Genomic DNA, 17,873 nt, shown 5'->3' with positions numbered 1-17,873 from the left:
CTTTGTCCTTCCAAATGTACTTTAAAAATGTTTTATAGGGGCGCCTGGGTGGCTCAGTCGGTTAAGCGTCCGACCTCAGCTCAGGTCACGATCTCGCGGTCCGTGAGTTCGAGCCCCGCGTCGGGCTCTGGGCTGACAGCTCAGAGCCTGGAGCCTGTTTCCGATTCTGTGTCTCCCCCTCTCTCTAACCCTCCCCCGTTCATGCTCTGTCTCTCTCTGTCTCAAAAATAAATAAACGTTAAAAAAAATTTAAAAATGTTTTATAGAGTGGCTTAGAATTTTTAAACTGTAACACCAAAAAGAAGTGTGTCAGGTACTTGGAAGTTTTCATGTTTATTCAAAACCCAATATTTTAGAAATTTAAAAATAATCATTCTTTTGATATTTTTTGTTAACTGTTTAATAAATGCTTCTGAGAAGTAACTTTATGTGTTGTGTTGGGATGCTGAGAAGATTACAATTTAATACCAAGCTGCTATAATGAGGCTCACTTTTATAGTCTGAAAATGAATTTTTTTTGCCTTAAGGTTTATCTGTAAAGTATAGAGTTGTAAGATCTATATTGGACCCAACCAAATTTATTCACTAGCAGTGGAAAGAACACTATTAATTATATCTGTATCAATTATTCATCAATTTCAAATTTCATGAACTATTTTAAAATTTTGGTCTTAATTCTGATATTCTGTCTTATTAAAATTACATAATAATGACAGTGCTGGTTCATTCATCTAATAAATATTTATTGTGTACCTATTATATACAAGGAGTGTTAAAGGCTGTGGGGAAACTTCAGCACAAAACAAAACAAGCTAATCCATTGTCCTCTGAGGGCTTGCATTCTAGTGAAAAAGTTAAAAATTAACAAATATAAAATATCAGGTAATGTTGATGTTATAATTAAAGGAAGAGCAGGGTAAGTGAATAAAGAATGGTAGAAATGAAGAAATATACCTGCCATGTAAACCTTCCAAGACCTCCTCTCCCCACCAGTTTAAATGCTGTTTGCATTGTAGACCATCTGTTTGTGCCATCCATGTAGATACATCCATTATTTTTCACATCATACCATCGTATAATTGTTGACCTGATGCTAGCTTTTTATCCTTAAGATATCTTCTTCGAAAGCTGGGTCCATAGATCTTCATCTATGTGTTACTAGCATTTACACGACGTCTTTTTATAAACGCTCTGCAAGTATTTTTTTTATGTCAATGAAGGAATGATAGGCTCATAATTTCTTAGGATCTCTGGCTCTACTGGAATCCAAAGGCCGTTTTTGAGACTATTAGGAAAGAATGAGTGTAAAAATGATAAAAAAGGAGCATATATGTATGTATTCACTCTGTTTGGTTCAGTTGAACATTTCTTTTTAATTGAGAGTTTCACGTTTTACATTATATCATCCTTTTTCATGGCTTTTTTTAAAAAAATACAAAATAAGAAAGAAAGTTTTCTGAAAATTAATCTTTCATCCACAGGTACTACTGAACGAGTATGTTTGATCCAGGGAACAGTTGAAGCACTGAATGCAGTTCATGGATTCATTGCAGAAAAAATTCGTGAAATGCCCCAAAATGTGGCCAAGACAGAACCAGTCAGCATTCTACAACCCCAGACCACCGTTAATCCAGATCGCATCAAACAAGTGAGTGTTTAGTTGGGAAATCAAAGAGAAATATCCACAGCATAGTATGAATTCCTTATAAAAGAAGCTTAAAGTCTTAGCAGATGAAGTTTTGTTTTTTTCCTAAGCATACTTAATACATAACAAAGTTGTCATTTTGTTTACTTAAAGACTGTCAGTCAGAGCCTCTTCCATAGATTGACTAGTTGATTTATTGATTGATTGAATAAGTCACTTTTTAGTGTTATACTGAGGAGCAATTATATGGCTCATTACTTTTGTGATTACCTTTTAAAAATTTATAGACATAAATTTGTTTAGTTTATAGGGATTAAATCTATTTAAAATTATATCACTTTTTAAATAAAGTATAAAAATTGAGGTGAGAGTATATCCTCAAGATTTCAAATACCATATTTTTAGTAATATTTGTAGTTTTCAGTATACTTATAAACTCCTATTTTGTTAACTTGTTATATATAACAGTTTTTATAAACAAATATGTATAAGTAAATTTTTGTACTTAGCAAATAGTCTTTTGTTACAAATCAGCTATTATGTTCTGTATAACATGTAGTCTTTATATATGTCATAAAAGGCCAATGTTTACTTTTAATGTGTGAGATTTTTCTGTAACAAAAATTTTATTTGATAAAAGACAATGTGAGTTGTTAAGGTTGAATAATGGCTGACATGCTGTAGGGGAAAAATGACATTCTTTAATGTTAAAATAGGTGAATCCTTCCCCATAAACTCTTAAATTCTCAAATTTATTTGTTACCTTATGATTATAATTATTGTTTCTGCATTTGCCCCTTTATAATTAGCTGCTTAATTTGTGATCATACAATCAGTAGACTCTGCCTTCAAAAGAAATGTATTAACTTCATTAATTTACAGAATACTTAATTTACAGCATTTTATGTTCATTGTAATAAATTTGAAATGTAGCTCAAAATCTTATTAATTTCATGTTTCTGGATTGAAAAAAAATTATGCCAAACAGTGTTATTGACATATTATAATTTTAACAATGTATAGATAAAAGTAAGGCTGACTAATCATACACAAACATAGGAATTAATAATTAGGTAATATATTTTCAAATTATAGGCTAACATTAAACTTTCTGTTGATTACTGTTCAAATTTTTGCCATGTTTACATCAGATAGCTGCTATTCCATATAAAATTTCATTTTATACTCTTGTCACTTTGATTTCTCTACCCTTTTTAAGGAAGTATCTTTTAATGTATGCATGGCAGAATGTAAATATTTTAGAGTTCTACGCATCAGTTGATGTTTTTTTCTTCTTCCCAGCCGTATATAGTTTAGAAATTTAGCTTATCTATGCCAGGGGAATACAAGGAATATTTTTAAAACTGATACCTTGAAAGAGATACAAGGACTCTGTATCCAGATTCTAAAACTATGAGTTTAGTTAAAGACTTCTGGGTTAAAATCACCTGGGGCTAAGAATTTACAGAATTGCCACTAAAGTGTAGTAGGGTTTATTGACTTTCTGCCTTACTGCAGCCTATTTCTACTCTCTTTTATACTTTCTGTGAGAAAAGTGCAAACATTTATAGATAAGAGTGAGCATCTTGATTTTTTAAAAAATAAAATATACAATGTAGTTTGAGTAGTATGATATTACTGGCGGTATATTTAGGACAATGATATGAATGAATATTTATTATTTTTATAATAATAGCTAGTATCAAATAATGGAATATGAATCATTAAAATTCCAATTTTCTCTATGCAATATGAAATTTAAAGGCTCCCATATATCCAGTACCAGTATAGATTGATGAAAACCAGAATTTGAAAATGTTTGCTTTTTTTATTTACTTGCCTTGGTCAGATAATGTTATTTAAAATCATGATAAGTGTCAAAAACAATAGTGATTGATTGATTTTTGTGTATTTGCATTCATTTGTAAGCCTGGTAGATATTAATGGAATTAAAATTATTGTTGATTTTAATATTTTTATGTAATAAGTGATGTACATGAAATAGAGTATCATTTAAAAAAAATAACCAAACAAGTACACTAAATCTATTAGGGCAATATATTTAATCCTTAAACACTTTCTTTGTAAAAATTAAAAAATTTACTTGAAAAACCTGGAGAAACGATCAAACATATTTCCAAGATAGTATAGATCAACAGAGTTTTTTGTTTTAAGTTTTCCTATTTTAGCAATGTAAGATTTTTTTGTTGGGTTATTCGCTAAATAGTAAGTCAAGTATATAAATTTAAATGACCACAGTTTTGTTTCTGAAGAAATTATGCTGGTTATCCATTATCAAATAATATGTCCAAAATAAATTGCTCTAGAATATATAAAAACATTTCATATATCATATTTCATATGATATTTTTATATGATAGTTTTATATATGCATACATAATACATAGAATCACAGTAAGATTTCTTTTAAAATGGTGGTCTTTCCTTTGACATTTATCTCTTCTTTGGGCTTTATTCGGTCCTGAAGTTAATTTTTTTTAAAATTTCTTTAAAACATCTTTTAGAATTTTCTTTTAGTTAAATTGGGCAAAGAATAAAATTAAGAGTTTTAAAAAATGAGAGAGCTAGAAAATACAACTTCTGCACAGAAATGAGTTCATGTTGAATATAAAATTATAGCTTTCTGAATGTTTATTACTACATGACTGTTGTTTTTTATGATTGATAACTTTAAGGTTTGCTTCCTAAAAGAGTATAATTTATATGTAACTTGGATTTAAAAATAGGAAATCACAGTTAGTTCTAAACAAACATTTTAAAAGTTACAATCTCAAACCATATATATGGACTTTTAACAGAATATTGTGTTCTGAATTATGTAATCTAGATATAGTTGGTAACTGAATAAATTGCATGAACCAGAATATTCTGCCCAAATGAAACCTACATTTACTGACTGAATGAATGCTCAGACAAATACAGTTTTGTAAGAAAATAATGCAACCTGGTCTTGCAGGCCTTTGATATAGTGGAATGATGAAATCTAGCATAACAGCCTTACATCCAACTTCAGATATTAAGGTGTTGTTCCCTCTCAAATGTTTGTTGTTGTTGTTTTATTTTAAAAATATTTATTTGCCAATAGAGAGGGACTCCAATACTTTATATATTCAAATGGTAATAGTAATAATGATTAATGTGCATTGAATAAAATATTGTAACCTCTGTTCTATCACCTTAATTAGGATACTTTTATGAAGCACCTAATAACCACTGTGCTAATTTTACAAGTCAGTATACAAAGAAACAGAAACGCAGAAAGAGCCAGTAAACCAAAATTAAACATATATTACAACATAGAACATACTATTGCTTATTTTCAGGACACGCAAATAGCAGAGACATTCAACGATCTTCAAATAATTTAGACCTTGTTTGCCTAGAAGCTTTGAACTCATTCCTGGAGCATGTCTTTAGTCCAGAGTAGTTGGTACACATTTTTCCATTTCCACCTTTTTTATGTTTTGAGCTTTATACTCTATACCTTTTCCCCTCATAGGATTATTGCAACTTTTCTTCTTTTTAAGCCCCTCAAATCCCTCTCCAAGTATGGTTGCTTATACATAATAAGTCAATATAAGAAACCCTAAAACAAGGTAGAAACCACAAATCAGTAATACAGTTAGCATTTGTTAACTCCTTTTGTCTGTTACAAATTTTCAGCAATTCTTTTCCATTTTGGCTCAAATGTATTTTTAAGAAAAGCTACATTAAGAACAAAGTGGTTATAGGCATTTAGAGAATTTTCTTGTATTTAAAAAAAATCAAGTGAAGATATCAAGAATCTCACTTAGAGTTTTACCTCTATCGTGAAAAATTGGCAAAAATAGCACATAATTGTATTCACTATTCATCCATTCAGTCATGAATTTATTAAATGCCTTCTTACTGAGTTGCAAGATATATTAAATTGTAGCCCTTGCTCTCTAAAACTAGTTTGTGAGAGATCAGAAATGATTAAAATGATTTATAAAAATGTCAAACTGTATATACCAAAACCGCAGCATAAACAGTGTACTGTAAAATATATAAAAGTTCAGAGGCGTGTGGAAGAAATATAGGGTGGAATGACATTTGGTCTTATAATACAGGTGAGGATTTGAACCAGACCTTGAAGATTCTATAGGAATTTCCTAATTAGAGGAGAAGAAAGAAAAAAAGCTTATTTTAGGCATGTGAAACAATATGGATTTGAGGAGAAAGCTATAATGGTTGAATAGTAAGGTGACTCTCTTGACAGAAATGGAACATTTGTGTTGGAGTTTAGAGGAAATTAATGTTAGGATGGGACCAGATAATGGAGAGCCTTGGATGTCTGGCCGAGGGACATTCTATAGATTTCTTCATCAAAGGAACTTTTTTAATTTCTCTGAAAAGTTAGAACAAAAGGAAGCACATCTGCATTTTTTTCTCTTCTGTTCTGAAAATCCAGACAGACCCTTAAAAAGGGGTGCCTGTATGTATAACTTGGTAGAAGAGAACTATGACAATTAGCTGAGTGATCTACTATGCAGATCTTTAGGTCTGAAGGTTTATAAGAAAGTATTTTTTAAACTTCTTTCATGTAACACTCAAAAATTCAAGGAATGTTAAGCTTTGTCAGGCAAAATAAATAAATAAAGGTTTGGTGGTCAAGAATGAAGGATCAGCAATGTAATAGTGACATATACGGTGTTTACTCTGTTTCTCTGCCAGCCATTGTGTTATGTGCTTTACATGTATTATCATATTTTACCCATCTTCACAAAAACCTATCAGGCAGGTAAGGAGTACAGAATCTATGTTATACTTAAGGAAGCTGATGAGTAAAGAAATTTAATAACTTACCCAAGGAAATGTAATTGATAATTGATCTTGACACTGAGCTATATGGCCTCCAATTTTGAGTAATGATGATAAAATGAAATTTAGTAGATTTCTCTCTTTGGGGACATTTCATTATCTTGAATAAGTTTATCCAAGAAGAGATCCTCATTTAAAGTAGAATGTCTTGTGTCAGGGTGAAGTTAAGAGACTAGGCAATATTTTAAGAAGATGAACACCTACTCTGGTTTGGTAGTGAAGCTGAGGCAAATGCATGATGTTAAAAGAAATGTCAAAGTAAAATCTGTGAGCCTCTGAGAATGATTTGTTCTAGTTCCAAAATGGTAAGAAAAGAATAAAAAATGATTATATATGGTTTTGAGCCTAGCAGAATAGTGAAGCCTAAAAAGCAATTAATGAATTGTAGGTAACTGTTTGAAATAATATTTTTGTTTGTTGCAGGCAAATTCAGTAAGTTGTAAGTTGTATGCTTTTCTCTTGAAGTAGTCTTTTATAGAAACACAGGTGAGAATGTAAAACTGAAAATATAGATCCTTAATTGCATCATAGGTGATAATTTCACTTACCATCTTTATTGTAGTAGAGAAAAAAAGGAGCAAAAAATGAGATAAAGAAACAAGAGAAAAAGTAAGTCAGAGGCATTGTAACATAGTAGTTAAGCCCATAGGAGCCGGAGCAGGTGTGCCCAGGTTCAATTCCTGGCTCTTTAATTTACCAGCTATTGTACCTTTGGGTGAGTTGTTTTGCTTCTCTGTACCTCAACTTCTTTACTCATAACATGGGGTTAGTAATAGTAGTTTATTTCATAGGGGTATTGTATTAACTGAGTAGAACTATACCTTGTTCCTAGTAAGTGCTCTATTAATCATCAAGATAAAAGGGAGATCAGTAATATTCCCTACGGTAAAATAAGGAGGGAAAGTATAAGGAAAGATGCTCAAAATGATCCAATACCCAGAGGGGGGAAAAAAAAAGATTTCAATAGGAGATTATTGGAGATTTAAAGGTTAGTTTTAATCACATGGTGAGAACAAAGTCATTATTTCCTACTAATATTATTTCCTAAAAGTATAGTGGCTGGGTAGGTAAAGAGAAAAAATGGTGTGGAGGTTAGAAATGCTGATTTGAAATTTTGGATATACAAAGGAGTAAAATACAAGTTAGATAAGGGAGACTCACGTAATGCCTCTCTCTACTCAAGAGGCTGATGTTAAAGAAAATAAACAAGAGCTTGAAAAGGCAGAGAAATTGGAGATGAGATTATTGAGGGGACAAGATGACTCAGCAATAGGGGAAAGTTAACATTTAGGGTATTCAGGGGAGGAGGTCTAGTAGGAGGTCACAATTTTGTCTATAATGAAAAGAAGAGGAAGATGTAAAAAAAAAAAGGTGGTTTGGAAAATGGAGTTCAGACATAGTCAATTGTAGTAAATAAGGAGTTCATTCTGGAAAATCATGATTTTTTTCAAATAACAAAGACCATAAGTTGAAAGATAAGTAAACTACATGGTATTGAATGATTGAAGAGAAGGATAATGGTGTGGAATAACAAAATATGAGGAAAATAAGATATGGGATAGGAATAAATTCTGAAAGACCTGTGTAACTTTGACAATATGAATTTATATTAGAGCTGAGGGGTTCCAGATTGTTCAGACATTGGAAGAAGGGAGGAAAGAAACTTGTCATGATGAAAAGCCAGAGATGACAATTACATATTCACATATTTTATCCGTTTTTTATAGAGCACTGTACAGATTTATTTAACAGAACTGGAAACACAGGTGGAAGGTGACTACTTGAGTAATACTACTCAGCTAGTAATAGGTTTTGAATTACAATTGAGACTTCTTGTTCATTGCTGTTCTCAATTTACCTATAACTATCAGAGGTTCTTGACAGTCTGTTACTGTAGATTTGCTTGGAGGTAAGCTGCATATATTACAGAGTTCATTTATAGTAATATTTTCTGATCCAGCAAAACTGTCACTTGTTAACAAGAATGCATTTTACAATTTGTAGTCACTTTTTTTAGTTCTTATTCCCAGAAACCTAGTTATATCTACACTTAACTAAATGTCTGTTGTTAAATCATGAATATTTGAAAACTGTTTCAAAGGATCCATTGTTTTGAAATTGTCAAATACTTTAAAATTTTCTGCAATACGTAATTCAGCCTCCAATCTTTAAAGCAGACTTCTTAAACGGCTACTCAATTCATGTAAATAAAAATGTTATATTTTTCCATTTGAAAGATAAAATTGTGCTAAAAAATGACTGTCCCTCACAATCACTATTTGATAAATGTAAAAAAAAATTAGAGAAAGAAGTGTCCTTTGTGTTATTTATAACAAATATTTTAACATACTTTGCTTATATGGATATACAGTTAGTTACATCTTCATGATGTGTGACAGGAATTTTACTAAATGATTTTTAACTCTGAAACCATGAAACTTTAAATCTGTGTAGTAAGTAGGAGTGAACACTTTGTTTATAAAACAATAGGGAAACAAACATATTGTACATTTATGTTGAAATTGAAATATTTCTTATGGATTCTTCGGTTCTATTTTTGTTGAGAAAACTATTAAAGCTGTTTCATTAATCTAATTAATAAACATTTTAAATGAGAGGTATTATTTTAATACATTTATCTGTTTGTTAGAACAATTTTTTTGTAGCTAAAAAATCTACCAAAAATGCAAACTTCCTGGAATCTTTTTATTGTTATAAGTTAAATTTGTAAAGGGAGGAGACTTTTTGTGTTTAAAGTATCTTTATGAATAATAGCTACAAAACTCATCATGTGTTTATTTCATTATGTAACATTATTTTAGAAATTTAAGTGAAGAAAATCTATTTAGAGATGATTTATTGTTACATTTTGACAATCTTATCCCTTCAAGCTCAAACTTATATAATTTTCACCTGTTTCTTTAAAATACTAAACTTTAACTTCTTATCAGATGATGATGTTTAATAACCAAACTTTTAATGATTTAAACACATTAATATTTTTCCCAAAGTTTAAAGTTACTGTTTTTGTTTCTATGAGAAAGAAATAGCATCAGAATTATTAAGGACAATGTTGATGACTATGAATTGTATCAGTTATTAATAATATATGTCTAATATTTCATATATATGCCAAGCAACAAAAAAGGTATTGAATAAATTGATGGAAGATAATATTAATTGAAGTGACTACAAATTCTGAGCCACTTGCTATTACTACTTTTTCCACATTGTTCTTTACAGTGTTTTAGTACCTTATTGAGACTTCATAGCCAGGGTAAGGTGGATGTCATAGTGAACCTCTGGTACTTCAGGTTGATTTTACCCTGATGGAAATAGAAGAACCCAATACATACTTAGTGCTTCTGTATGTTAATGAACTTAAATTCTAACCTGTTTTGACAGAATTGGCCTCTAGATTTATTTCACATCTATTTCATCAGCAACCTCAGAATTAATCTGAGATAAGTACAGAACAGATTTTTAAGTATGTTAATTACTCCCAAGAATTCTCTGTAATAACACTTGTAACCAGAGATGGGAAAATAAAATTTTCACTGTTTAACATATAGTAGCATCATGTCAATAATATATGTTCCGGGATAGTATTGCATGAAAAGAAAATAGTAGAGCAATTTTTAATAACTGAAAATGAAAGTCTCTCTGGAGAAATGACAGGAATTTATTACAAGGAATGAAAACAGAAAACAAAGGTTTTGAAAATGTATTTTCTTCTTTTATGAGGTTTCATTTCTGAATGTAGTTCCTATCCCCTTTTTAAATATGATTTAACAAAAAAAAACCTTGGTATAACTCAATATTAAGTCTGGTTTTCCTCAAAGTATCTTAGGTTTTAACTTAGAAGAACCAGGAATCACTTGAAGAGTGGACTATTTAAAACATGATTTGATGTTAGAACCAATCTTTACTTTGTTACTGGAGAATAGTAGTTAAGCAGAAGCCTGTGAATTTCCTATTTTTTCTTTTTATGATCAACTGCTTTGTTCTACCCAAATTAGAACTTTCGAAATCTTAAATGAAGAAATATGATTTTGTTAAGTAATTTTATCTGTTTTTTCTGACACTGCTGAACCTTTAAAGTTATGCTTTTGCTCATATCTGAGTAATTGTGATGCATATGTATTAATATGAAACATAATGTCCACAAAGAATTATGTCTATACTATAAAACTACCCCATTTAACCTATTAGGAAATATTATCTATTGAGGATGCTTCTTAAGCAATGCTGTTCACTAAAAAAGTGAAAATACATTTTTTTAAAAAGAAAAAGGCTTGACATCTTACACTTTAAGGTTATTCCATTAGACTTGAAGTTTTTAAAAAATGTTAATGTATTGTTCAACAAGTATTTTATGGTCTCATACTATATATTTTATATATAGTATGTATAAGTGTTTAGGAATGAAGTGAACAATAAATATGATTCCTAATATTTTTGTGCTTATTTTCACCACAGGCTGATGATGCTACAATACATCTATATTAAGTTTTTAGTCTTGAACATAAATGATAAAGATATTATAGCAATTTGTTAAAATGCTATTAGTTACTTGTTTATTAATATGAGGTTGATGTTTACATTTTCAGACGGGCTCTAAATTTATTAAAAATTAATATTTTAGAAGATAATCTGATATTAAGAACTCAGAAGTACAAATTTAGTTGCTTTTAAGTATGGATCCCTAAATTCATATGGAATCAACTTGTTGGTGATGTTCAACATATTAAGTAGGTAGATGCTTTTATGCCAAAGTAAACTTCATTTCACCACTTCTTCCAATCCCCGACTGTATTCATTGATAGGAAAGTAACTCTTTCGGTTTTACTCATTGACTTTCTTGAATTTTTGTTTGACATCTCTTTTCCCCCAAGCAAACAAGAGGGAAAGAAAAGAGACTACTATTCATGAATATGGTCAGGATACCTTTAATACTCATGTGAATTTTTATCAGTCACCATCATGATTTCAAGTCATGAATTTATTTTTACATGCTTATGCATGCATATTTACATGCATTAGTTACTTAATTGATCTTAAATTCCATTAAATTTGAATGAATAGGAGAAAAATTTGTTCATAGGATTTTGTTCTCGTTATATTACATTTTATTTTATTTTGTTTTATTTAAATAATCAGTTTAAGGCTTTTAAAGGTTGATTTGCTCCTGAACTGCTTTGTTCCCAGACATTGCCATCTTCCCCAACTACCACCAAGTCCTCTCCATCTGATCCCATGACCACCTCCAGAGCTAATCAGGTACAGTATCATCCTGTCATCTACACCATACTTTTCACGGGTGATTGCCTGCACACTGGAGAAAAAGATAATGGTGGGTTAAGGATGTATTCGTTCATTCACATATGTGCACCATGATCAGATTCCAAGTAACCTGAGAAAGAAATATCCATTATTCCTGAACCTTTATATGCATTTTTTACTTTAGATAACAAAAATATATTCACATGGTAGACTACAAGAATTTTGGATTTTTCCCTTAAAATTATGACTTAATGGAGCTCTGTGGGTTTTTTATTGAGTCACTGTTTATAATCTTCATTATTGTTTCTTCCTAGGATTATTGGTATATATATTAAGAATGTCATATATGTAAAAAATAAATGTATAAATATGACTTATTGAGCAAAGGTATATCTTTAAAAGTGAATGCATTTTCATTTGTTTTTTATTTTAGACATGCCTTACTATGTAAACGATTTTCAACTTTCAATGAAAAACATTTCTAGCAATCTGAAAGTAACTGAAAATTGGTGTTTGTGATAATTTTAATGCTGTTTAACAACTCAGGAAATGGTATTTTCTTCTAATATAATACTAGTGTTTTCTTTGGTGGAGTGGCACACTTTGCAATTAGAAATATGAAACTTATGTTTTTGATGATTGTTTTGCTACTGAATATTTGTAGGTCATTTTTCAAAAATGTAGTTATTTTTGGCACATTTAAGTAAATCATCTAAAATATTTATATGTAATCCAGAGCCTAATGTACTTGACAAATGTTGAAAAATATATTCATTAAAATGATTAAACACATTTTCATTTTGTCTGAGTTGAGCTTCATTTAGGTGAGAGATGTTATTTTTTTAAATATTTCCACCTTTTTACTAATACAAGGCCTTATGGGATTATTCAAATATTAAATGAAAGCTTATCTTTTTAATATATTTTTCATATAGTTGACTAATAAATTAACTTTGAACTATATTTGCTAACTATATTAAGTGTGCCCTTTGCATGTAATCTAATCTAAGTCTATCAGAATAATTTTGCTCATTTGCTAATTCTAATACTTTTGCAACCTCAGGAAAAATTTTAAAACAATAACTGGAAGCAAAACTAACGTAGAGTGCTATTTTATTCTATAGTAGGAGCTTGATTTTCATTTTATACAGTAGCATTCCCTTTAGAAAAAAAACTACTTTATAATACTCACATTTTAGCCCCAATAAATTGGTTAAAATAATACACATCTCTAGTGATGAAACCCAGCACTTCCCTTTGAAGGAAATGATACGAAATAAATGTGAGAACAAAGCTTATAATATTGATGCATGAAGTTAAAAAGGTGTTTATACATTTGCACTCTCTATGCCTTATTTCTTACATGGACTTTATGTGATATAGAAAACTATTGGAACAACTGACTTTTTTTTTCTAGTGTTTCTCTTGTATTTTATCATTCTTTATTTTTCGAACAAAAGACAAATGAGAACAACAGCAATACAAACAAAACTAACGGTTTTTCTCAGTGTATAAAGTAAAAAATCCTGGATCTGGAAAGAAAAACTATCTCAATAGTTTTGTCTTTGATGTTAGATTTATACTTTCTTTTTTTTTTATATGAACGTGTGAATTTTTATTAATTGATTTCTTTAAAGGCTCATTTATATATTGAAGTTTAATAATATTTTTACCCTCCAGATATATTACTATATCCACCTCTACCAATTCTAATATTTTCCTAACTTGAAATAATAATTCATTGTGGTTTTGTACTTTGTCTACTATACTCTCTTAAATATATTTTATTTATATTCTGGTTTCTTCTGTTTTTATACAAACAAGCATAGTATCTCCTGGATAACATAAGGCAAGATATAAAAGAAGAACAAAACAGAATTCTTAAATATTGGAATTTTAGTCATCGTCCATTCTTATGTTATTAGTAGTTTGTACTTATTGTGCTCCCTCGGTATTTCCCAATAGTTTCAACTCCACTAGATTAGCTTAGATCTTTAAGGGTATATAGATAGAAAAATTGGTTCTAGTATGATAATCTTAAAATCTTCATAATTAAAGTGAACTTTTAAACCTATAAGTAATTTTTTTATGTGTTGCAGCTAATAGGATACCCTCTGCTGTTAAAAGCAACCAACTATAAACTTTTTCCTTGTAAATTTTTATAAACCAATGTAAAATACATCCAGTCAACTATTTGTATTAATTTCATCCGTAATAGCTAAGTGAGTTATAACTGAGTCTATTTTCAGAATAAATAGTTTGTCTATGTTACAAACTAATGTGATAAAAAGATCTAAGGGACTATTAATATTCAGAAAATCCAAAAGTAAAAAGCACAGAAAATACACCAAAGAGTAAGTTTTATTGCAATTTCAACATTTAAAAATCTTTTCTTTTAATAATGATTACATGTTTCAGTACCTACTAAATTTTAATTTTCTACCCTCATGTTTCTACAGATCAGACTATTTCCACAGGTCAGACTGGCAGACTGTAACCACAGTGTTGTGGGTCTATAATAATTTCCCCCCTGAAAATTGAGAAGTCTTACAGAATGGTGGTTAAAAGTCAAGACTAGCACCAAATTGTGTATGATCAAATCCTTGTTCTGCCGCTTACTTGCTGAGTAAATTAGGCTTCAGTTTCCCCTTTTGTGCAATTCAGATAATTATAGCACCTCAAAGGATTGAAGAAAGAAAGAAATTCATTGTTAATAAATAGTACAGTATCTAGAATGTAATATTCACCTTAAATGTTAGGTTATGTTTATTTTTTTATGAAATATCTTTCAAGTGATATGAAAGAGTATTCTTTAAGATGGTGAATAACAGCATACAGCTTATTAAAACTGAGTTTTATCTTTAAAAAAGGATTCTAAGATACTAGTGTTCCTGCTTTTTTAACTCCAAAGTATTTCTGTAATCAGTCTCTGTGTGGTTTTTAAGATAGTTTAAACTACACTACAGTTATTTTCTCCTCTAGTGAGAATACTAAGTCATGCATTCTCCAGTGATAAATCATCTTGCTATTATTTTCCTATTGAGAAAGAAAAGTTATAAGGGCTAATAGTTTTATAACTTACACTTTTTTGTGTGTGTGTTGCATATTGCAAAGTGCAACTTTGAAATTTCCAACAGGTGAAATTTTAAATATGAAGCAAATATAAAGATATAATAAATAGAAGTAGATTCTTTAAGCAATGTGTTTTTTAAAAACTTAACAAAATAAAAAAATAGAGGTTTGATCAGTTCTGAGTTATTGATAATAAATTTTTTATTCACTTCAAAATTCAACAAAATGGTTTTGTTAATCAGTCATTGGTGCCAAAAATTAAATTCCAGCCTTAATTTTAGATTCCTGGTGGTTAGCTCACCTAGGATTCTTCTTAAATTTCATGAAAAGAAAAAGGAAAAATAACAATTGCAGAAACATCTGCTTTATGGACACTCGTTTACTGATGAATTTGAAATCATATCTCAAAATATAATAAAACAAATGAAAACAGATAACTCATGTATAGCACCTTTGCTATGGTTACAGGAAAACACAGATGAAACCCACTGGTCTTTCTTTAAATTCATGACTGTAGATCTCAAACGAATCCTTAATTCTCAGATAGTCATAAGCCCATTTACTTTTTTACTCTCTAGATGGCTATTTCATATGTTCTCTTCTTTCAACCTCTGTATTAGCTTTCTGTTGCTGTGTAACAAGTTACACAGTGGCTCAGACAGCACCCATTTATTATCTTGTAGTTTCCATAGGTCAAGAGTCTAGGCACTGCTTCGCCGAGTTCTCTGCTCCTGGTCTCACAAAACTGCAATCAAAATATCGGATGGAGTGCATTCTCATCTAGAAGCTTGACTGAAGTCTAATCTGCTTTTAAGTTGATACAGGTTGATGGCAGCATCCAGTTCCTTGAAGTTGTATGACTTAGAGGCCCTGACTTCTTACTGTCTGTCGACAAGAGGCTGCCCAAGTTCCCTGCAGTATGACCCTCAGTACAGTAGGCACTTTCCACTACGGCTATTTACATCTTGCAAAGCCAGCAGGAAAATCTTTCTCCCATGTGTGCTAGCAAGATGAAGTCTTACATATTGAACTGAATCACATGTGTGACTTCTCACCTCCTTTACTATACAATATATAATCACAGTAGTGACATTCCATCATTTTGCCACATTCTGTTGATTAGAATCAAATCACAGTTTCCACCCACATTCCAATGGAGAGAATTACACAAAATGTAGCACCAAGGAGGCAGATCCTGGGGCTTTCTAAGAATTCCCCTATCAAACCTTCCAATATCTCTTGCTCCATCCTCACTCCCAACAGATGATCTGAGTTCCTGCTTCACTGAGAAAACTGAAGCAAAGGAAAACTTGCACAAACTCACACTAAACATAAACGTAATACCCACATATTCTACATTCTCTTACCTTCTCCTATCTAAAGCCAGTAATTTCACTTATACATTGAACCTCATCCTTTTTCCTTTACTCGAAGACATCTCTTCAGCAATTCTGCCTTCCCTCTCCTTTATTATCTTTCACTTTTTTGTCTTTATGGAATCATTCCCATCAGCATGCTAATATCTGTTTTTCCCCCATCTTAAAAGACTAAACAAAAACTTTTAATGCCACTCTCCCGACCAGCTAATGCCCCACTTCTTATACTCCTTTGCAGCAAAATTCACAAATTGTTTTCTCTGTTCTCTGTTTTCCAATATGTCTCTTCCTTCCCATTCTTCCTTAGGTCCATTCCAGCAAGATTTTTGCCTCTACCATTTCACCAAAACTGTGTTTGCCAAGGACATCAGTGATGACCACACTGCTAATTCCAGTTGTCTATTCTCAGTACACATGTTACTTGGCCTATTAGCGGTATTTGTCATAATTCGTCACTTCCACTGCCTTGCTAAACTTTCGTTACTTGCCTTCCAGGATACTACACACTTGGGGTTTTACCCCTGCATCATATCATGTGCTTTGTCTCAGAATTCTTTGCTAGTTTTCCTCATCCCACTTAATGTTGGAAATCTCCATGTCTTACGACTTCTTTAGGGTTTATACTTTGTTTCTCCTTATCTAATACCATGGCTTTCATATGTTAACAATCTGCAAAATTTATGTCGTCAGTGAGAGGCAGCTTTACTATGAACTAATGAAGCTTAAGCCTTAAGATTTCTCACCTCTACAAGCTTATTGCAAGTCCCCGTACCTAATTTTAAGTTCATTACTTTGAATATATTTCCCAAAGATGTCCCCTAAAATTGTATGATACCGGTCCCACATAACTTGGGTTCATATTTATCTCTTAATTCCGCTCTAAGAAACTATAGACTGTATCCAGATTCCCATCCAGCAATTTCCGCTTGCATATCTAATGGATATTTTAAATTCATCAGTCCAAAAAACTACCCTAACCTTGCTCCATCTTTACCAACCTTTACTATCTCAGTAGAGGCAATGCCATACATCCACTTGCTCCAACCAGAAATCTTAGATTCACCCTCACCTGTTTTCTTCCATAACCCAAATCCAGTTTCTATAAGATATAATAGTGACTCTGCCTTTAAAATAGAGGTAGAATGTTAATCACTTCTCGTTACATCTACTGCTATCCTAGTCCATGCCTGTATTATTGCAATAGCCTCCATATAGGATTTCCTACCTTTTCTACCCTTGCTATCCAAAAGTTTGTTCTATACCACGTCTGTATTCCTTTTTAAAATGTGTCAGGTTTTGGTGGGGTTTTTTTCCCCCTTTGCCTATATCTGTGATAGTTTCCCATTTCACTCAGTAAAAGCCGAAATCCCAAAAATGATACCCATTAACTTACAAGATCTGGTCCTTGTCACATTACCTCTTTCATTTCATTTCCTACCTCACCTGCTTACTACTCTGCCTCAGCCAAATTTACCTGCTTGTTTTTCCTTGCAGACAATAGGTGTGCTCACTCCTCAGTATTTTGTTCTTGCTTTTCTCTCTGCTTTAAATTCTTTTATCTCAGAGATTTACTTGGCTAACACCTTCAGAGCCCTCAAGTCTTACTTCAAAATTCGCCTTCTCAATAAGGCCTA

General features: G+C 31.2%; 1 protein-coding gene across 9 annotated transcripts in view; it reads left to right on the top strand.

The window, feature by feature from the left end:
• Positions 1-17,873, top strand: part of NOVA1 (NOVA alternative splicing regulator 1) — a 149,770-nt gene that overhangs the window by 110,598 nt on the left and 21,299 nt on the right. For 7 of the 9 annotated variants that reach the window (XM_003987526.6, XM_019832885.3, XM_045059748.1 and 4 more), the window contains 2 exons: positions 1,482-1,648; positions 11,717-11,788. In XM_003987526.6, the coding sequence (XP_003987575.1) occupies positions 1,482-1,648; positions 11,717-11,788 (239 nt within the window). The remainder of the gene's footprint in view (positions 1-1,481; positions 1,649-11,716; positions 11,789-17,873) is intronic. The other 2 variants (XM_019832884.3, XM_045059743.1) reach the window with 1 other exon arrangement.

Source organism: Felis catus, chromosome B3, assembly GCF_018350175.1.
Source record: "Felis catus isolate Fca126 chromosome B3, F.catus_Fca126_mat1.0, whole genome shotgun sequence".
Classification (NCBI taxonomy): Eukaryota; Metazoa; Chordata; class Mammalia; order Carnivora; family Felidae; genus Felis; species Felis catus.
The sequence above is the reverse complement of the archived record's forward strand: the minus strand, read 5'-3'. Positions and strand labels throughout refer to the sequence as shown.